The 22,861-nt window shown below is 46.8% G+C and overlaps 1 protein-coding gene across 7 annotated transcripts in view; it reads left to right on the top strand.

The window, feature by feature from the left end:
- Ttc23 (tetratricopeptide repeat domain 23) overlaps positions 1–20,423 on the top strand; it is an 81,272-nt gene extending 60,849 nt beyond the window's left edge. For all 7 annotated transcript variants that reach the window (XM_021166930.1, XM_029479232.1, XM_029479231.1 and 4 more), the window contains 4 exons: positions 3,033–3,160; positions 5,103–5,252; positions 19,089–19,171; positions 19,874–20,423. In XM_021166930.1, the coding sequence (XP_021022589.1) occupies positions 3,033–3,160; positions 5,103–5,252; positions 19,089–19,171; positions 19,874–19,988 (476 nt within the window). In that variant the 3' untranslated portion in view covers positions 19,989–20,423. The remainder of the gene's footprint in view (positions 1–3,032; positions 3,161–5,102; positions 5,253–19,088; positions 19,172–19,873) is intronic.
- The last annotated feature ends 2,438 nt before the right edge of the window (positions 20,424–22,861 follow it).

Here is a 22,861-nt window from a genome sequence, read left to right on the forward strand (position 1 = left end):
ACAAGTTCCAGTCATGAGGCCTCCACCCTCATGACACAGTTACCTCTAAAACACTATCACCTTGGAGGTTAGAGTTTTAGCATGAATTTGGGGGTAGGGGGACCCACCATTTGGAACATAATTTTGACTGTATTTGTTTTCTTTTCTCTTGTTTAATTTTTAATTCCAAACTATTTTAATTTAATTCCAAACTATTGAAAAATATGTATCCAAACAATATAAACCTTAAAAGTTCTACTTTCCACATTAGCTTTCTTTCGTTGCATACAAATTAGTTGTGGGGCTAGAGAGAGCGCAGGGGATGAAGCGCTTGCGGGGGGAAAGCATCTGCCACCAGGTTTAGATCTCCAGCACCCACGGAAGAGCCGGGAGTGCCGGCCTTCAACTATAACCCCAGCAGGATCCTGGGGTTCGCCAGCCAGCTCGTCCAGCTGAAATAGAAAGCTTGCACACACCGTGCAAGACCTTGTCTCAGAATATCATAGTGATAAGAAAGTGGAGAGTGATAGAGAAAGATACCCCAGTGTCGGCCTCTCCCCTCAGTATGCATACCTCCCTATATGCACACATGAGTGTGCGTACACACACACACACACACATAAACACAAAAGTGTTCTAGCTACTTAAGGGGCTCTTTATTAGCTCCTGATTCTGTAGGTCTGGTGTCTGGCACAGCAGGGCTGATTTCTCTGCTTAGGCTGCAAACAAGCAACCGGCCAGCTCTACTGTCATCTAGAGCTTATGATCTCTTTCCCACTGATGTCAGATTTTGGTTTCTTACAGCTACAGGGCTGAAAGCCCTCGTTTTCCTGTTGGTCAGTGACTCCTCTAGGGTCCTTGTTCATATTGGCAATGGAGGGCTTCGTTATGTTGCTCCACCCCTAATGCTTCTGTGACTGTCAGCCTTCTGTCACTGTGACAAATTCCTGAGATGGCTTAATGGAAGGAAAGGTTTATTTGACTCATTGTAACCCTGAGCTTTTCCACCCACACTCCAGTTCCCAAAATAATGACTCTGAGACTTTTTATTATTTACAAACGCCTAGACCATACGCTTGGGCTTGTTCCCTGACTGGCCTGTAACCTAATTAACCTGTCTATTCTATTCTGTGAGTGCCACATGGCTGGTTAACTCTCTTCAGTTTCATATATCTGTCTCCCCAGAGTTCTGGGAGAATCTCTTCCTGTGCCTGACTCTATCCCAGAGTTCCTCTCTCCCTACTGGAACTCCCACCTCCTATGTCCCGCCTCAGCTAATAGGGCCATCAGCTTTTTTATTTACAGGTGATGCTTCCATACAGGACCCAAGAGAGTCTCTGCATCACGCATGGTTCAGAAGTCTCCATTTGTGTGGCTTTAGGCCTGTGGGGAGGCTGAATGCCAGTGGCAGAAGCACATGGCAGAGAAAGCTACTAACTCATCGCAGCCAGAGAGAAAGGAGAGAGAAAGGAAGGGAGCCAGGGTCCCAGTATCACCTGCAAGTGCCCACCCTTAGTAGCATGATTTCCTTCAATTAGAATCTGTCTCTTAAAGGTCCCACCACCTTCTCATAGTTCCAGTCTGGAAACCAAGCCTTTAGCAGATGAGCCATTGGGAGGCGCTTCAGACCCAAACCACAGCGGCTCCAAGGGTCTCTGACTTCTTTTTCTGTCACCAACTGGAGAAAATTCTCTATGTTCAAAAAAAAAAAAAAACCATATGTGTCTGGCCTGGTGGTGCATGCCTTTAATCCCAGCACTATAGAATACAGCGGCAGGTTGATCTCTGTGAGTTCAAGGACAGCCAAGGGCTACATAGAGAAACCCTGTCTCAAAAAACAAATCAACAACAAAAGCCCATGTGATTCATTTGGGCCCAAGAGATGATGTCACTTTCAAGAGACCCGTGATCTCACATTGCACTTAGGACTCTGGCCCAGAGCCTCAGGGATGAGGAGCAGTGGAGTTGTCTTTGAAGCACCATGCTGGCGTCTTACAGGGAGCTCCCCAGAGCTTCCTACCACAAACGGGCTTCAGGCCTCATACCTAGTCCTGTTCAAGCTCGGAAAACCCCAGTGCTGAGTGAATACACTGTTTTCTAATAGGTCTGTGGACTGCTAAGCCACTGTCCCTTGTTTGCCACAGCCTGACTGCGTACCTTCCTGAGGCCCCTATGGGAAAGGCTTGGCCCCCAGCCTGTGGGACTATTGACTGGTCGCAGGACCTCTAGGCAGTGACGTGGGAGCCCAGCTTCTCCCTGATTCTCCTCCCTTCTAGTTACCACGACATGCTCCACCACATCATCCCAGGCTCCCTCTGCCTCAGCAGAGCAGAAGCAACAGAGCCACTGAGTCAGAGACCGACACCTCCGACAATATGAGCAAAACTTAACCTTCCTCACTTGAAGTTGCTTTAGCTAAGAATTTGGTATAACAAGAGGGCTGTATGTAGTCACAGTTCTGGTTTTTAATTTCCTTTTCCTTTTCCATGCCTGGGCTCTTCTCTGTCTTGCTTTTCTGATTGTCATTTACTTGAAACTGTTTTTTGTTTTATTAATCAGTGAGTTTAAGGGTTTAGAATGGTTGGGGTTCTTCAGTAGCACATCAAGGAGACTTTCTTTTGTTTCGTTTATTGGCGTGTATGTGTGTGTGTGTGTGTTATAGAAATTAGAGTCCACAAAACGATGTGAGCTGTGATGAGTAACTGATGTCTAAGCAGAGATAATGCACTCTCAGTCAACATGACAATCCCCTAGTGTGCTCAGGTCTGGGGACAGTTTCTCCTTTCTCACCCCACTAGTTTTGCTTTGTATATCACTAAGGACACTAAAATTTCTGAAAAATAAGGAAAGCAAGTTACAGCATCCTCCTGAAACTTAGTTTCTGCCACCACGGGCAGGTTGATGGGCACAGGAGAGTCCCTTGAACTGGCGTCTCAGGTCCAAATGCTCGTTTTTAAACGGTTCACGTTTCACCGTCACTAACAGCATGTTTGCTCCATCTCTGCTCAGATCTTTGAGCTATTTTCAAAATTGTTGTTCTACGCTCTCCTCAGATGTGGCCGAGAAATACTTTCAGGAAAGCATGACTTCTATCAAGGATTCCGAAGGAGCGGAAAGAGCCAAGTTCCTTTCGATTCAGGATGAGTTTTGCAGTTTTCTGCAAACCACTGGACAAAAAGAAGTAAGTGAGCCTAGATCACGATTTTCAAGCTATTCACATGGCATGGCCAAGACTTCTTCCCTCTGCCAGCATCTGTTGTGCACCGACTGTATACAGGGCAGGCCTAGACTGGGAGAGACTCGGGTAAATAAACAAAGGCGCCACTCTGGGCAGAGACCAGGTACTTTCTCTTAGAAGCAAAACTGTTAAAAAGAAAATGGCCCATCCAACCCTAAATGATCACCAAGTTTCCCTAGTCAGGCTGAAACAGCAATACCAGGTTTCATTCAGGGAAAGAATCTCTAGCCCTTCTCACTATCACTGACTGGGTTCCCAAAGCCTGACAGTCAAATCCCATGGAGACCCCACCTTCCATCTTGCTTCCTCTAAAGCCTCGCACACAGGTGTTGGGTCAGGTGGGTACAGGCAGGTCTGCATGGAGACTCTAGTCTCATGCAGTCTCATGGGCCATACTTGGCCAGCTACAATGCTTTACCTCAGAGATTGATTTCTGCACATCACCACATTTAACACACCAGTCCCAGTCCCTGACTCATGGTCCTGCCAACAAATGGCGTGATGTTCTTCATTCACACCTCCGCCTGTCTGTGGCATGGGGTCAGCACGTGCCCCAGGGCTGTGCTATGGGAAGCCCTTTCTGCGGTCCTGGCTGTTGAACTCTGGCTGTTGAACTCGGCATTAGTGTTGTGCAGTCATAATTATGTTGTTAATGGTGGTGGGGTTTTGCTTTGTTTTGCCTTTTGAGACTGTTTTCATGTAGATCTGGGGAGAATTTCAGGACCTGTTGGAAGTTCACAGACTCCCCATTATGTGTCTTGGTATCTGCAAAAATTAATATCAGGAAATACTGTTTTCTGACCAACATATACTTTTTTCTATTCCACGTTGGCATAAATAAATAGGACAAAGTAAACACAACGGTTTATCATGCTCCCGGGGTGTTTACTTTTGGCTTCCTATGCCTTCTGTGTGAGAACGGAAAGTCCGGAAGCGTGACCCACAAGTGCAGCCTGCTTTTCTCTTATCTGAGGACAACAGTGCAGAGGGAGGCGTGCCTGCACCTAAGCAGGCCCCGGGGAGGGGACGCAGATCCCAGCCCCACCACTGATGAGCCCAGCCGGAAAAAGCAAGGTCTCCATTGCTGCTCTGTACCTTGGCCTCCTCCTGGTTCAGAAAGAAGAAATGAAGGCTGTATATATCTAAAGAACAAATCAGACCACACATAAACTGAGCCCCGGTACCTAAGGGTTCCACGCAGGCTAGCTCTGCTCTTGCCTCTCGATGGAACCAGTTCTAGCCGGAGCCGCTGTGGTGTCTTCACTGCTTTCTTCCTTCGTATTTTGTACTTTCTCTCCCCAAATATGCTGTTTACTGCTTCCTATCTAACCAGAGGACAGTGGCCCAGTCCTTAAGAATACTTTTCTCTAAAATGTTAAATGTATATTAACCTCATGACTTTTCTTGAGAGGGGTACAGATCTTACCCTGAACTTTTGTAAAGATTGCTTTTTTTTTTTTTAATAATTTATCTTTATTCTATGTAATTGGTGCTTTGCCTGCATGTAAGTCTGTGTAAAGGTGTCCGATCCCCTAGGATGAAGTTATAGACAGTTGCGAGCTGCCACGTAGGGGTTGAGAACTGAACCGCAGTCCCCTAGAAGAGCAGCCAGTGCTTTAACGGCTGAGCCATGTCTCCAGCCCCTTATTTCTATCCCTGTATGTGTGTGAGTGTTTTGCCCCATGTATTATCTGTGTATCACTTGCATGCCTGACGCTTGCAGAGGCCAGAGCAGGGCAATGGATCCCCTGGAACTGGAGTTACAGAGGTTGTGAGCGACCGTATGGGTGCTGAGCCTGGGTCCCCAGCAACAGGAACAAGTGCTCTTAAGCACTGAGCAGTCCTTCGAACTTTTAAACCACGTCACATTTTGTCCTTTTCTCAGAGAGCGGCCATGATCCTGAGAGAGTCCCTGGAAGCCAAAGTAGGAGCATTTGGTGACTTCAGTCCTGAGGTGGCAGAAACGTACCGGGTCCTGGGCAGGGCAGACCTGGCACAGGGAAACAACAGTGGAGCGTACGCGAAGCTAAAGAAGGTAAATAAAGCGGAGCCAGCGCTGATGTGAAGCATAGCTCACACACACACACACACACACACACACTGCCCCCACCAAGTTCTTCCCTCCACCACGCTTTTAAGTGAAAACTTAGATGGCTTATTCAGGTAAGATGGCATTGCTTCTGTGGTAGATTTAAGCTAACATTTTGGGAGACAAAAGAGTTCCTCTAAAATACATTCAAAAACTGAATTATCCGTCAGGTTTGATCATGCAAATATTGTAAAGTTTTTCACAGTGTGACTTACTAAGCCTTCCTGGTCACTGTGGCCTTCCTGTGTGCCCAGTTCATGGAGGAAGCACAAAAGATTGTGCACGTTTTCTTCTGCTCCTCTTCTGAACCTGGAGTCTACTTGATGCAGATGGGATGAGCTCTCACCCCCCAAATACCTCCCTGTCGGAGAGATGTAGTGAGCACAGGCTTGTCGGGGACCACGTCACAGAGAGCCCATCACTGCTCCAGACACAGGCTTAGGTTGGCATGCGCTAAATCCCCATGGGCCCTTGAGTTTGTTTCTGGATTTCTGTTCTATCCTGCTAATCTCTATTTATTTAGGTATTAACATATTACATGTTGAGTCACAGGGATTCTGTGGAATGATTTCATGTGAGGTAACGCAAGACAGGATTTCTCCCTGAAACCTCGGGGGTTCTGGATACTTGGTTGCTTTTATTAAAGTATTTATAAATAAGTTCTGGGAACACTGACATCCTGGGGGTGCTGAGTCTTTCTACCCACGGCCAAGGGCTGCCACCCCGACTGTCCGTGCTTGCCTTGTATCTCTCATACACACTGAAAAGTGTTCTGACTCCAAGTTGTGTGTATTTATTAAGCGCATTTCTGTGCATTTTATTGCTACTATTGTAAGTGTAGATTTATTCATTGTTACACACTTTTACTTATTTTTGTGTATCTAAGGATTATTGGGATTTGTACTTTTATAGTCTCTCTAACTAGCTTAGTTTTTTATTGCTTGAATTAATTTGAACATTGAGTCTCTCGTTTTTCTAGATATACTATTATATCATCTGCAAATAGACTTAATTTTACTTTATATTTTCAGTTCTATGACCAACTCCTTTATCCAGTTGCTTTGGCTCACACGTGTAGCACAATACTGAACAGCAGTGGAGGTGATGGGTCCCTTGCCTTCTTCCCAGTCTTACTAGAAACAACTCCAAAGATTCCTCATTCAAGAGATGTTGACTCCAGGCCAGGTTCCTTTAATCCCCACACTCAGGAGGTAGAGACAGGCAGATCTCTGGTTCCAGCCTGATCTGCAGAACAAGTTTCAGGACAGCCAGGGCTATGCAGAGAAACCCGTATCAAACAAACAAACAGGAGATGCTGACTTTAATACTAAGGTTTATGCACTTTTATTATGCTGAGGTTTCTGGTTTCATGAGTCTTTTTAGAGTTTAGAAATAGATGTCAACTTTTATTACAGTTTTTGTTTTCAACGTTAGCAGGATGGCCACATTGTCCTCTCAGATTCACATCATACGGTATATGTTGTTCCCTTATTAAACCATCCTTGCGTTCCTGGAATAGATCCTCCCCCTTGATCACATTGGATTATTTTTTGCAAATGGTTTTTCTGAGTCTAACTTTTACTCTTATAATAGAATCCAGAGACAGAGGAATTTATAAAAACAGAAATTTCCTTCTCATACCTTTGGGAAATCAAAAGTCAAGAGGCTTACATCTGTTGGTGACCTGTTTGTTTTGTTCATTCAAAGGCAAAACACGGGAGTTAAAGATAGGAAGGGAAAAGAAAACTAAGGGAGACTAAGTTCAGTCTTTTCAATAAACTTATTCCCAAGATAACAGCACTGAGCCACTCATGCGGGTAGGACCTTCTCAGGACTCACTTCCCAACCCTGTCGCACTGAGAATTAAAATGACAACACGTTGCTTCTCAAGGGAAAATTTCAAATCATAGGAATTAGGTCTGTTGGCTATTATTTACGTCAAGGTTTTGGCACTGATATTTGTATGTTATATTTAAGCATTAATTGTTGCATTTGCTTCAAAAAATTAGGAAATTCATCTCTATCATTCATATACCAAATGCATGGTGTCCAAAAGTTGATATCTCCTAGGAAACCCTTTGGGCTGGTACTTTTGTTGTGGAAAAATCCCTTTAAATTCTTCTCTATTCTACAAAAAGTAGGCTATTGGAGCTTTCTATTGGCAATTGAATCATTCTGCTTTCTAAGTAATTAACTACTTAATTTACAGATTTTTATTTATTTGTATAAAGTTTGCAAAATAATTGCATGAATTTTTTTTTACATTTCCATTTTTGGTAGTTGTCTCCCACCATGGGTTTGGGACAGTTTGATGTGGCCAGGTGTGGACAAGCCATTTCTCGTCTTCCCGGCAGACTAGCAGATCGCATTGTCCGCAGGGAAAGGCCTGGGCTCTAGAGCGTGAAGTCAGTTGTGTCAGAACGCTCTGCTGTTCAGCAAAACTCAGCTCTGTCCTTTGTTCCAGTGACAGGCAGGCGTAGGTCTCATGCTTCTGCATCGTGGTCACTGTCCTGTCATCTCTGGGGTGGGACCAGGGCCTAGAGATCTGTCTGTGCTTTGCTCAGGTCCTGCCCTGGCGGATACTGCAGCTCAGCTTCAAGATAATTTCAGGTCACACCATCCCAAAACCCAGCATGGATGGTGACTTTTTCTGCCTCTGGTTTGGACTCGTTAACCGTCAGTCCTGACAGCAGAGGCTCTGATGCACTGAAGCTCTCTGGCCATCTGCCAGCATCTGAGACAAAGGGGAGCTTGTGTGGATGCTGCGCATGCTATCGTAGGGGCAGTTCTCATTTCACAGTTGCTGTTATCTGAGGACAGGACTGGCTGCCCTGTGGACAGCAGGACACAGACAGGGACTTTAAACATGCCTTTCTTGTCTGCTTCCTGGAGTGTCTCACTGGGCTTTGGAAGCCAGCAACTTTCTAAGAGCGATCAGCTACCTGTTTGTCTCGCTTTTTTTTATCACAGTAGCCTCATAGACTCCAACAAATGTAGCTCTTCCTGATGTACCCTCCTGTGTTAAATGGTCCAGATGTGGGCCCAAGGTCATGCTAAACAGGAAGCCTCCGGAAACAAAGCAGACAACCAGTTAGATTGGGGAAAAGAGATCGAAGTTATTGATTTTGTAAAGGCATCTGCCTGCAGGGGCCTACTGGAGAATGCTGTGAACTCCAGATGGAAATCCCCACAGCCCAGGCACAGGCTCACCCCCTTTGGCGACATGGAGACCGGTTCTGGTCTAGGGTGGCGCCACTACTCACGTTCCCGGTTGTCTCCTAGGTCAGCAGCATCTTGGGAACGTATCAGGCCCATGTTCAGAATGAAGTTCACTTGGGGTCCAGCTTTAATGTGATCTTTCTAAGGACTGTCTTTGTCAGGGTTATACTGTGTCACAGCTAATCAGCCTTAAACATTTCTGTAAAATAATAACAGTCCCCAAACCCACTCTATAATGAGTCTTTTTAAGAGACAAGCTGAAGCATAGTTGTTGTCTAAGCTACAGACAAGAAAGCCAATACAGGGTCTCCCATGGTCCTACATCAACACTGGAGAGCAATCCATGCTTCCCTTGGCTTCCTGCCGACAGACAGACACTCAGACCTTCCTAGATGCTATGTTTCATGAGAGCTTGTGCACCCACACTGCACAGATCTGCCTATATTTGTTTGCCCCTCAGTGGCCCACAAAATTTACTTTCCCTTTATCCTATTTGATCTTTCTTTTGTTCCTGTTGTTGCCCATGGATATGCCAGGAAATGCAGAGCCAAATTTAGAGTCCCTAAGGGGCTCCACGTCAGAAGCCTCATTTCCATGTGTAGATCCTGTTTTTCCATGCTCCTGGCCTGGCTAATTGTCTTACCGAGTCATTGTTGGGATGTGGCTGTGAGCCTTGTTTAAAGAGAATAAGGTCTGAGTTAGGGAAAAGCGCTTGCCCAAAAGCAGGAGGACCAGAGTTCAAATCCTCAAACTAACGTAAACCTGGGCATGACAGTGCGTATTCCGGTTCTCCTGTGAGGAGATGGGAGGCAGAGATAGGAAAGCACCTGGGAGCTCCTGGGCATGCAGTATAAGCAGGAGACTGCCTCCAAACAGTGGAAGCTGAGGACCAGCTCCTTAGGTCGTCTCTAACCTGTACACACATACCCTGGCACACCCGTGCTGGTCGTCTCTAACCTGTACACACATACCCTGGCACACCCGTGCTGGCACTCACTATGTGTATGTGCACAGACACAGACACAAACACAAACACCACCACAACAAACACACCACACCTTCACACACACCTACAATTTTTTTAAGAGAGGAAGGTCCTAATGGTGTTGATCTTTTCTTCAGCTCCACTTCCCAGTGGAGGGTGGATGCTGGATGAGCCTTTAAGCACAAGCTCTCTGAAGAGGTTTGCAAATTGGCTGGTGGGAAATCAGGAACTAATCTTCTAAGGGATCCAGGTCATTCGTTCTTAGCACGCTGTGACCAAAACATGGGGGTCTCCTTGCCTCAGGTAGACTCAAGGAAATGAGAACTCTAGATCTGCAGGAGAGAACTCTGCCTCAACCCCCTGGCAGCCAGCCTCTGTGTTTGTTGTCTCCTAGAAAAGAGAACGTCCTGGACCCAGACTGCCCAAGCACCTACCTGCATTCCTTTCTTAGATGTTGGGACTCTTACTGCAGCTTCACAGATGCACAGTGCCTTAGTCCTTCCATTGACATCCATCTTCATTGGTGATAGGCAGACACAGAGGGAAAGGCCAGACAAACCCCCAGCTGTGCAAATTGAACGGCATTGTGAATAGGCTTCGAGGGCAAGTGCTAGGAGTGGCAGGTGCCAGTGGCACAAGGTCCAGAAGGACCAAGGTTTCTGAGCCCCACACCAGCAGGAAAGAAGGTGACTCACAGGCTCAGTAGTGTACGTGGCCTGGCTCTCCACATTGGAACTGAGCACAGCCAAGCTGTGTTGGGGGGCGGGGGGGAGGCAGATTTGCAGTGTGCAGCTGAGTCTACCCAGGCAGCAAGTCCTGCTGATGCTGGGTTTTCTAAATAGCTGTGTCGCAGCTGTCCTGGAGAAAGTGGATGGTAGCTTGCTCCAAGACAGTGGCCAGGGTTGGAGCAAAGTCATGGCAAGTCAAGGGATGTCAACAAAGACATAGAACCCACAGCGCTTGACACCAGGAGGTGAGGGGGAGAAGGGACAAGGATAGCAACCGCACTGTGGCTAGCACCAGAGATGGCTTCCTCCCTCCAAGCCTCCCTCATCCCCATTTCCCTCTGCAGCCCAGGGTCCCTCCGTTCACTCTGCCTGTGCTGTTCCCACTGGAGGCTCCCTGCCAGCTCATCAGTGTGTCGTCCTCAGGTTGTGGGCCTGTTTGCCTCTGTGGGATGGGAACCGCAGGTGTGTGTGGTGGTGGTAGGGGGACAGACAGGGGACTGACCATAGGATGTGTTTCCCCAGACACCTGGCATCCTTCTCTCTCAGACTTCCTCCCTGACTGCTGCTTCCCCATGGTCTTCGTCTGGCTGCCTCAGCATCCGGCAGTCCTCAAATCCACTGCCACTTCTGCACCTTTGCTGCCACCCACGTACCCGCTACCACCTCCACCACACACTTTTCCTCTTTCTCATGGCTCCGTGTTGCTGCTGCTTTGACTGCTGCTCCTCCTGTCTCTCCCTTTCCTCCTCTCCTCCTCTCCCTCTTCCTCTCCCTCCTCCTCCTTCTTTTCGTCCTTATTGAAAATTATTATGATACGTCTATTTGTGTATTTTAAAGTTATTGTAATGTGTTTGTGTATTTCTAAATTACTTTATTTTCTGTATGTGACTATTTGGCCTGCCTGTATATATGTGCACCTCTTACATGCCTGGTACTGACAGAGGCCAGAAGAGACTGTGCTATCCCCTGAACCTGGAGTTATAGACAGCTCCTGGAACTGGAGCTGCCATATGGGTGGTGGGAGCTGAATGAGTAGCAAGTGCTCCTGCTGGGCCATCTCTCCAGCCTCTGTTTGTTAGTGTTTCGTCTCCCTGTGCCTCTGGAAGCTCTAAAAGCATTACTCAAATCTGCCCTATCTCTGAGGCTGGCACAGGGTTGTTGTACTGCAAACAGTGGCTGCTGGAAAGATTGGATGTGCAGGCCGTCATGGGTTTAGGCAGGGCAAGGCTGGCTTCCTACTGACTCAGGAAAACCAGGCCCATCCCTGACCCTGTTCCTGTAGCGCTGGCTGGTGTTTCCAACTCCCAGAGTTTATCTTTCTCCCTGCCTGGCAACCATTGGTAAATGTACATATGTGGCTGTATCTCTAAGCATGTAGGGCACTTCACATCTGTGCACTTTAAGGGTGGGTCATATAAATCTTTCCCCTTAATATATTAGGCTTAGGTGTTGACATGAAAACAAAGACAATTCCTGAGGTTCTGAGCCATTTATCCCCTACGAAGTGATGATCTGGCATCAGCTAATGTGTATAAATGTGGATTGATTTGGGCTCAGGCACAGAAGCTCACTCCTGAAGCTTCCTACCTGGGCATGAGGTCCTGAGGTCAGATCCTAGCACCCCTGTGAAAGTACAGGTGACTTATACCTGTGGTCCCAGTTCTGGAGTGTGCCGGCCAATTTCCTGCCAGCTTGACACAATGTAGAGTCATTTGGGAAGAAAGAACATCCGCTGAGAAAATGCCCCCAACTAGACTGGCCCGTGGGCAAGCCGGGGTGCATTTCTTGATTGATAATTGATGTGGGTGGGGCCACCACGAGGCTGGTGGCTCTGGGTGCTGTAAGACAGAAGGCTGAGCAAGGCATGATGAGCAAGCCGTGGAGTAAGCAGCACTCCCCCATGGCCTCTGCATCAGTTACTGCCTCCAGGTTCCTGCCCTGACTTCCCTGGATGACATAAGCTACAAAATAAACCCTTTCCTCCCCACGTTGCTGTTTATCGTAGCCTTAGAAACCCTAACTAAGACACAAAGACAGAATGTTCTTTAGGGCTCTCTAATCAGCAGTTCTAGACAATCTCCAGATTTGGTGAGAGAATCATTCTCAAAAAGCAAGTGGGCCACCACTGAGGAAGATACCCAACATTGACATTTGGCCTCCATACATACATGCAACACATGTGCACCCAGTCATTCGTACAAAAACACATAGTACACACGTGGAATGAGGGACAATGGCCACTGGTCATCAACGTTAGAGTGGTTGAAGACATTTCCCTCTCTCTGACTGTTTTTCATTTCATACCAGGAAAATACTGCTAACTGCATGACAAGCTTAGTTTGGACCCTTGCCGGGAGTGACAAACTTGTCTCTCTCGATTTTCAGTGATGGGTCATGTAACTCATCATTTGAACGACTCCTTAGCCGCCAGAGCTGTTCTGCCTCTGTTGATAGAGAGGCCACATTCCATCATCACTTTCATTATCTGAATTTCCCCATAGAAATGATGATGTAATTCCCAGACCCTCGGCCAGAGGGCAAGGGGTGATGGGAGACACCAGGGATTCCATCTGTCCAGTTCACGGCTGCGGTAGCGCCACTGTGGCCGGAAGGCCCCTGAGAAATAGCTGCCTGTTTGCAGAGATTTCTTCCAAGTAGATTGTGTGTGTGTGTGTGTGTGTGTGTGTGTGTGTGTGTGTGTGTGTGTGAGAGAGAGAGAGAGAGAGAGAGAGAGAGAGAGAGAGAGAGAGAGAGAGAGAGAGTGAATGTGTTTGTGTATGTGAGGGGTTTTGTTTGTCTGTTTGTTTTAAAGCCAGCACATAGTTCAGCTAGCTACCACATCACAGCTGCCCATAAGCCACCTCCTGCCCTCACTGGAAAGGGCGTTAGCGCAAAAGCACAGAGGTTGGGGCCCAGATACACAGGCAGCAGGCCAATGACTCGGTCTCTTAGCTTCCTGGACCCTTAGAAAAGTCAGCAGCCAGGCAGGAGACTCTCTCTCCTCTGTGAGTCACTCGGGGAAGGAAGCCACACATAGAGAAGCAGCCCTGTCCGACCCCTGAACTCACCTGGGGAGCAAGTCTGAAGGCCTCCAGCACTGCTCACGTGCATGCAGCTCCTGCTCACAGGTCACGGGAGCCAACCGCATCTTAAAGCACCTTGTCCAGGGCAGGAGAGCTGGCTCTGCTGGCAAAGGGCTTGCTCTGTGAGCATGAGAGTTCAGATCACCAGCACCCACCTGAACCTTTAGGTGTGGTGGTGCTCCCCCGGTGTGGTGGTGCTCCCCTGTGATTCCAGCCCCGCGGAGGCAGAGACAGGAGTGTTCTGGGAACTTGCTGGGTAGATAGATATTCTAGACCGTGGCTCAAAGATGTGTGATTCAGCATGATAGAGGAAGGTATGTGTCACAGCATCCTATGAGCTTCACACATGTGCACACGTGCATTTACCCATAGTCTTACCCTCTTGTGCATGCACACATACACGCACATGGGTTCCATGTAAGAGCTTTCTCTAACTTGTCTGCTTGTTCAGTTGTTTGGTCATCCATTTGTTTACTTACATGCCAGAGACCGATAGGCCCAGGTGAGCAACACAGCTTTGGCCCTTCTGGAGAGTGCTGCAGGCAGGGAAAGCAGGCATTGCCTGCATCTCTGGCCAGGGAAGAAAAGCTCCCTGTCTAGTATTTAAGGAAGAACAGAAACAGCTCAGGCTGTGACTCTTGCAATCCGTGTATTGAAAAACTAGAGAATAACAGCAACATAGTGGCTTTCGAGAATTCCACTGGATACTTGCAATGTCAGCTTCCTCTTTAGAAACAGAAATGTCTTTTGGTGGCTGGATTGAAGAGGGAGGGGTGCATTTCTCTCTTGCTACAATAGAGCACAGGGTAGAGAATGCTAGTACTGGGGCTTGAAGGCCCTTTACATAGCACAGCCTGACATCTCCAGTGCTTACTCCCAATAGCTTCAATGAACATTTATCGGCTTTGACTCTGTCATTGTGTCTGTTTTTAACAAAAGAATCAAAACACCACACTGATTTCACACACACACACACACACACACACACACACACACACACACACACACACACGATGTTTAAGCCAATTCAGCTAAGTGAAGCAGAACATTGAATAATACAATATACATCCCTTAGACAAATATACAGCTATTAAAACAGTTTATAGCAGAAGCAGTAATAGGTTACTCTGCTCATTTAAAGGGGATTTTGGTACACAGCCCACTGAGTGTGACCCCAGTAGGCTCTGCCCCTGAGCTGTCACTGTTCCTCTTTAACAGCAGTTCTAAGGATGTCACTGGGGCTCAGTCAGCAGAACCCTTGCCTAGCATCTCCAGCACCATGTAAGGTGGGGTGCTAAGCTCAGGAGGGAGAGGCAAGAGGATCAGAAACTTAAGGTCATCCTTTGCTACACAGCCAGTTCAAGGCCAGCCTGGAGTAAAGGTGATATTGACTTGGGAGAAAGGAAGAAAAAAGTGAAGGAAGGACAGACAGACTGACAAACAGAAGAAGTGAAGGAGCTGGTTGTCAAGGAACAGTCTGCTGAGACCCTAAGAGCTCTCCCTGTGTGAGGTCATGTTTCTTAGAGCTTTCACCCTGCTGGCAGTGGCAAGGTGTGGGAGTAGGCGGGTAAGCCTGGCCTGTTGCTGTAGCTCAGAGAGAGAAGGGAGAAAGGACTGCTCCTCCTTCAGCACCCATTCTTCAAGCGTCTCTGCAGAAGGCTAACTTTAGTTTCATAAAGTTGTTCCCAGAACTTTGTTTTAAAGCTTATTTTTTAAAAAAGGATGACTTTCACAAGCTGTTGTCAATAAATATGAAGCCTGAAATGTCACTATACTATTAGGGCATATAATTTAAAGATGATTTTTGTCTTTAAAAGGTTATAATTGGAAGTTAGAAAACAATAAAAGAAAACCTGGAAGCTTCCCCAGTTTTCTTTGACTTAAAACTATTTTAAATTCTATTTTAGTGTTATTTAATATATAAATTATACCACTATATATAAAGTATGGATTCTTTTTTTTTAAAGATTTATTTATTTATTATATGTAAGTACACTGTAACTGTCTTCAGATACTCCAGAAGAGGGTGCCAGATCTCATTACGGATGGTTGTGAGCCACCATGTGGTTGCTGGGATTTGAACTCAGGACCTTCAGAAGAGCAGTCAGTGCTTAAGTGCAGTTAAAAAACTGCTGAGCCATCTCTCCAGCCATGGATTTTTTTTTTTTAAAGAAAATCAACATCTCTACATATTAATGCTTTTTAAATGCATTAGGTCATTTTGTTTTAGTTACCTAATTATGTTATATTAGTGTTTTACTTTTTTTTTTGAAATGTCCTCATATAGCCCAGGTTGGCCTCAGACTCTGTATGTAGCTAAGGATGACCCTGGTTACTAGTTCTGGGATGCAGGTGTGTACCACTGCACTTAGTTCATGTGGTGCTGAGGCTTGAATCCGTGGCAAGCAAGCACTCTACCAACTAAGCTGTGCCCCCACTCCACAGTGGACGATCAGACTTCCAAGGTTATCCTCCCTACAGAGGGATTTTGAAGCCAACACAGGATGTTAAAAATAGGAAAACTATCTGTCAAAGTATAGATGGGCTAGCTTTTACTGCCTGGATTTCTGCCCTGCCTCTTTGATTGCTGGAATCATCAATAAGATCAGGCAGGGGCTGAGGATCCACCACCCATTCTCCTACTTGCCATTCCTTTGCAGGGCTTCAGCTGGAATTGTAAGCAAATGTCTTTTGTGAGGATGATAGCTTTGGGGTGGGGGATCTATCTCCATTAGCAAGAAAAGCATCTTGGGGAGGGACCTGTAGGATGTTTGTTGGCCAGAGTCCCACCCTTCCCCCACTGGTCTCCCCTGACTAACTTAACGCTGCCAGAGAAGATGAGCTGAGCAGAAGGCCTAGCAGGAAGGGGCCAGAGTAGAGCCAGGGAGATTTGCCTAAATCTTATCACTTACCTTCTTATTCTTCCTGGGAATTTGCAACTATTTACCCAAGTGTCTCTTCCCTAGGGAATTAGGGGCCAGGGAGAAGACACTTCAGTCACCAAAGAGGTAAAATGGAAATCTCACCCCCTGTGTTGTGCAGCTTCTAGAAGCCATCTGTTGAGCAGAGTAAACTGAGACCTCAGCAGACTGTCTCAAAGACTTACATTGTCAGTAAAAGTCTAATGCTACATCGAATGAATTAACACCAAGCTGTCCTGACTTGGGCTGGTGTCAAAATGAGCTGCATTGGGGCACTCCTAAATATGTACCCAGGGGAGTTTGGATGGGTTCAAAATTAGACCTGCTCTCTCAAACCCAGGGAAGGCATTCCGGTTCGTGAAGGAGAAAAAAAGAAATTAGGTTCCGATAGGAAAATTGAGATCATAATGGAGAGGCCTCTGGCTGTCCAGCATGCTTGCCCCCTTGGCTCCCTCACTGCCTGTTCCTCTCGGTGCCCTGCTGGGTGGAGTGCACAGGCTGAGAGCAATTTAGGCTTCTGGGTGCTGCCTCCCACACTGAGAACTGGAAGTTCTTGCTGAGTTATCATAACTGTCCAAAGCATGTCCCATCCCTTCCCTCAAAACAACGGCTCTTCCTCAAGGTTCCTAAGTTGTAAGGTCATGTGGTGTATCCGTGGGTGAAAGTGACCCAGGGAAAGTCCCCGGAACGAGACACCTCTTGTCAAGGCCAGGCCGAGGCCCTGGTGCAGATCAAGCAAGGCCAAGCAAGGCCTGTTGCACGGAGGACATGAGATCCTCGAATTAGCAGAATCAAATTATGGACTGAATGAAATAAGAGGAAGAGCCTGCTGCTTACTACTTCATGTAGTTAATTGAACCAAGAGACAGGGAATAGTTTCTGTTATTTAAAAATAAAATCCTATCACACTCATCCCTGTCATTTCTGTCCTCCACAGGAGGACACAGAGTCACATTCCCCGTGCCCACCTGGGCAGCCCTGAGAGCTTCCCTGGCTCCTGAAGGCAAAGCATTTGGGCCGTGTGCATCTTTTTTTTTTTTTTTTTTTTCTTAAAAAGACTTAAAAAGAATGGTCGGCAGATGCGAACGACGCATGTCCCCCAGGCCCGTAGTCCTTCCCTTCTGACTCAAGCCGGCTAACCAGGGAGAAAATGTCAATCTTTAAAATACATTAAGAAATAGTTCAGCTATGCAGGAAATGTTTGTAACAAAGGCGAAACAAATGCCTTTGACCTCATTATCCAAAGTCAGAAACAAGATGAGCAGCACAGATGGCGCCCCTCTAAGCGGTCTTGAGCTTGACACTGCCCCATGCTTACATTTGGTTTTTTCATGCTCTGAGTTTCACACGAAGCTCCCTATGATCATGCATTTATGCAATTTCTTTTTTAACTTTTTAAATTATAATTTGTTATTCTACTTTAGTATACTTGTTATTTTTACTATGTGTATAGAAATATTATTGTATTTATTTTTTCTTTTTATTAAAGATAGATTTTTTTTCTCACATAATATTTCTTAATTACAATTTTCCGCCCTCTACTCCTCCCAGTTCCTCCCACCTCCCCTCCCATCCAGACCTACTCCCTTTCTGTCTCTCTTTAGAAAACAGGCATATCACTCTTAACTCTTACTTAAACTTTATTAAATAGTGCTGAAGTGTCTACAGAGAGTCACACCAACTTAAATTCCCACCATTGACGGACTCGAAACTCTGTAATGGTTCTTTTTATTCCCTCTTTGGCATCGTCTTGATAGCATCGGAGGAGAATTTTTTCCATTTTCAACAAAGTTGTGCTCTTTGATCTCTATTTGCAGCTCCAGCTATTAGTGAGGCAGGGCCTCTCATTGGCCAGCTTTCTTTCAGCCCTCTGAATGACTGTATGCTTTTGTCCACTCTTGTACCGGGAGGTTGGAGGGTGGAGGCCGTTGCCATTGCTCATCATTACCTCTGAGGCATTCCTAACGTGTTCTGCATGCTAACTCTTGGGAAGAGACACCGCAGACACTTGCTCTCACTCCGTTTTCTTTGCTTATGGTTAAACTTTGCTGCAAAGCTTTGGTCATTTTCATACAGCTCGTTACATTTCTCCAGCAGTTTGGTTATAGGGAGCTAGACTCAAGAAATAATTTTCCCGGCTCCAGGCCAGGAGGCTGCCCCTCAACATTTTCATAGGAGAACCCCAAGTTCTTAAATGTTTTGGGATTAATTTATTCATTTTGTAGGAGTTAAATATCATTTTCTTTCGTTTGCACAAGTATGGTCCTAACGTCATCTATTGAGCCACAGTATCACTGGTGCTCCAAGGACAGTCCAGTGGCAGCCAAGTGCTGAGGCCCCTGCCTTTCCCATTGGTCTCCATGACAGCCCAGGTGAAAGATGCTCTGTCTTCATCACTATAGTTCTACAGACGGCCATCAAAGCAGATTCCTCCACCTCATTCCTTAGACTTACTTTGTCCATTTGAAGTATTTCTTTAATCTTTATCCTCCCCTCAACTCTTTCCAGACTGGGAATAAACGATAAAATGCCAAAACTTAAGCAAAAGAAAGAAATTAAGCAAAAGCCAGGCAATAATACACTTGCCTCACTTTTTAAAAATACTACTTTTAAACACATGCTTGCACACAGAGGGGTTTATGAATTAGTGTTCAAATTGTACATTTGTGTCCTGGATCCCTACAAATATCTTAAAGGTCAGAGTGTCCCTAGAGAACCCGCTGAGGGCACTGAGGCCAGCACAGCCTGGCTCTAAAAAAACGAAGTACTCTGTCTCTACTTCAAAGGAGACTTTGTTTGCCCGTGACATTTCTGTAACCTCATGGTGATTCATTGGTGTTCCGCAGTGTGTCCAGATTGAGACGTTCTTGTATGGATCACAGGACAAGAAGACCCTGGCCACCCAGCACACCATAGACACACTATCCAAGTGAGTCAGCTTCCCTTACATTTTCTCTGAATATTGTATCCCTCGACCATTCTGAGCCTGAGGCTGGAATTAGAAGGTTCTGTGGGAGTTTCATTGCCTTCCCATAACTTATATAGTTAAATGTAAGAATAGATCCTCTGCGAAGCCAGCTAGAAACAGTCCTTGCCAATATTCGAAAGGTATAATGTTGAAATACTCTGGTTTTTGTCGTCCCATAGACTAGCCTCTGCAGGTTAGCACACTTGCTGGAGAGGGAAGGCCTTGCCTCTAGAGCTCTGCCTTGTGGGTGGGTGTCAGTGTCACAACTGTACCTTGAAGACTGGCAGAAAGCCCAGCACTACCTAGGGAGAGCTGCCATTTCAGAGTGGGTATTCCCTGAGAGTGTACGTACGGACTGAGGGTCAAGTCCAGGTCAGGAAAGTACAGCAGTGGCTTTCACTGGAGGCTCCCTTTTAGGGCAGCGTAAGTGGGTCAACAACACTTCCCATCAGGACTTGACAGTCTTCTCCACTCTCATTCCACGGATAACCTACCTAAGACCTGATTTGCCTCAGCTCGGTGAGCATGGCTGTAAGGCATTAAGAGAGGAGAAGCACTCCTTGTGTTTGATGTTCTTGGGCCACGGGTCTCCTCTGCATCCCCTCCTGAGGCTTCTTCCCAACAGCAAAGGCCCACGCTCACCAGTCTCCTTTCTGTCTACAGGATCTCCGAGGCTGCCGGGAAGTCAAGGCAATCGGTGAAAGCCAAAGTAGCATTCTGCACCAGTGCCCCCCAGTACACCATGCCAGGGAGGGGCAGGCACAGTGTAGCAGACTGATGCGCCCCTGAGCCGGCCCAAAGAAAGCTCCAAGAAAGACTTGGCATTGCTTTTAGGATGCTGAACAAACCTCTCTCTAGCTCGAAGGTGAAGTTCAGCAGTCACTGCAGGTTTTTAAGGCTGTTTACTTCAGAATGCAATGGCAGTGCCATGAATCTTCCACACCCCAATCGTGAATGCCCTTTGGGGTGATATGGTGCTCTTGGTTATCTTTTTTCACCAAGGAGACTCTCCTCTGTCATCTCTGCCGTGGCTGAACCACTCTTCCCAAGTTGGAGCTTCTTGACAGCAAAGGAGACTCACCTGGTGACAAGCAGGGCTCCTGCTCCATCCAGAGTCACATCTGGGGCAGCGAGACCCTGCACAAAGCCTCCCTTGTATGAAAGTAATAGTAACTGAGAAGAAACTACCAATAAAGAGAAGCTTGTGCTAGCAGCAGTTTGTGTGTTTGAAATGAAGACTGGAGCTGGCAATGCTGCCCCGAGACAGAGCGCTTGCCTGGACTCCATGGAGCCTGCTATGGTTTAAATGTGAAATGTCTCTCATAGGCTCGTGTATTTGAACACTTGGTTCCCATTGCTGAGAGGCCTTGAGGCAGGAGTCTAGTTGGATGAACTGTGTCACTGGAGGTGGGCTCTGAGGTTTCTTAGCCTTAGTCCTATTTTCTATGTACTCTCTGCTTCCTGATGGCAGACTCAGTGGGACTAGCTGGTGGTGCCTCTGCCATCTGCCTTCCCCACCATTGTGTGTGTGTGTGTGTGTGTGTGTGTGTGTGTGTGTGTGTACACACAGACACACCCCTACCTGCCTTCCATCTAAAAGCCAAAACCAACCCTTTGCTTCTTATTGGCTGTTTGAGCAACCAGCATTATTTTTCTCATTGTAGGGATAAAAAGAATAGAATGGAAAACAGGCACTGGAATAGGCCCACAGCCATGGTCCGGCTGACTACAGGTCTCCGGTGTTTGGAATTGATCTGCAGGAATAATATAGAAGACTGTAGAAGTATGGGCAGGGGAGCCCCTCAGAAGCTGAAAGCAGATCTCAGAAGACCATCCTAGGGGCGGGGGTGTCTAGACGACCAGGATGTTATGACAAATCCTGACACTAGAGGAGAATAAGGACTCTGTTAAGACCTGGGCTACATTGTCCTACATTACAACAAGGAATCTGTCTGCATTCTGCGCATGTGCCAAGACCTCATATACCTAAAGTATATGTACTTGATACCTCATGGTCATGTAGTGGACTACTGTTTTTGGTGGGTGAGCCTCTAAGACAAAATTGCAGTCAGGTGTGGTGAAGTTGCTCACTGTTCTTATCCAGAGAGCTACAAGTGGAGCACAGAGGGATGGAGGGTGCAGCATCTGGTGGGGAAAGGAATGGGCCTAAAATTAGAGATAGGGTAGGTACAAAAGCAGCCTGGTAGTTAAAGTGATTAGCTGCCCCTTTAAAAAGAAATCTAGTGTTCTTCACTGGGACACTAGGAAAGCTGTCCTGAGGGCAGAACCCCACCCACTAAAGGCTCCAATTCTGGAAAAAGCAAATGTATTTTAAGGTTGTTAAGAGAGCCTGAACTGAGAATGTAGGGGGCCCTGCTTGGAAATGAATACCTGGAAATAGAGACCTGAGTGACTGTGGTCCAAGTGGGCCAGATTGTATTTCAAGGTGGCAGTGGGACATGACGACATTATCCACGTGGCACTGATTGTGCAAACATGCGAAACTCAAGTGGGGGAGGGGGTGTCACAGAAGTTGGCACCAAGGCTCTGAAAGGCACTGAGGCCATTGTGTGAAGCTGTAACAGTGACGCCTGAGCTGTGATGGAGACCTCAGGATGCTGGAGACACCAGGACCACACATGAGGCGTCAGCTGAAGGACTCTGCAGCAGACTCATGCTGTCCTATGAGAGACCATGAGCTTCAGGCTGCAGAACTGTAGCAGCAGGTATACCCGAGCTCTTCAGAGCCCAAATGCTTCTACTGTGAGCCTCAGGTGTGTAGAGCTGAAGGGTTTGGTATTTATTTGCCCTGCTGGGTTTTGATCTTACTTTAGTATGACCTTCCCTTGTTATGGCCTGATTCTTCCCTTTTGGAGTGGGAAAACTCTGTGCTACCGATGTTGGAAGTATGATTTCCTCCTTGGACTGAATACATGTTTCATGATGAAATGGCCATGGGCCTCTGGAGACAGGGGCAAAATGCTGTGGTTTGATTGTGAAATGCCCCCTATACAGTTGTATGTTTGAATATTTTGTCCCAGGATAGGGTGGGCCTAGAGGAAGTGGATCAGTGGGGGTGGGCCTTGAGGTTTCATCACTCCACCCCATATCCCACCTACACTTTGCTTCCTGACTGAGTCTGCAGTGTGACCAACCACCTCTAGATTACGGCTGATATGCTCTCACTGCCATGATGGGCTGTATCCCCTCAAACTGTAAGCCAGAACCAGCCCTTCTTCCTTGTTGTCAAGTATTTGACCACAACCATGAAAAAAAAAAAAAGTAACTCATACATGGCCCTCAGCTTGACCTCCAGAAGTGCCAACAAATGCTTGTACTCCGATGCATCACCGGATGATGGTGCTGAGGCCCTAGTGGAGTGGCTTGGGAGGAGGACACTGGCTCGATACTTCCTTGTCTCTCGTGGCCGCTATCCTAGGCAGGAAGGACGACTGCTACTAGATCTTGTGTACCCTCTACTGCCACGTCCAGAGTGGCCTTCATTCTTCTCAGGGTCGCCACAGGTGGGCAAGGGTGACAAAGCTAAGCAGTAAGCTTAGCTCTCTTTCTCTTATTCCATGGCTCACGCCAGTTGAGGCCACAGGCCATTGCTAAGAGGGCAACAGGACTGCAGTATAAACCTTTTGTGTC

Source organism: Mus caroli, chromosome 7 (genome assembly GCF_900094665.2).
Source record: "Mus caroli chromosome 7, CAROLI_EIJ_v1.1, whole genome shotgun sequence".
In the NCBI taxonomy this organism is placed as follows: domain Eukaryota; kingdom Metazoa; phylum Chordata; class Mammalia; order Rodentia; family Muridae; genus Mus; species Mus caroli.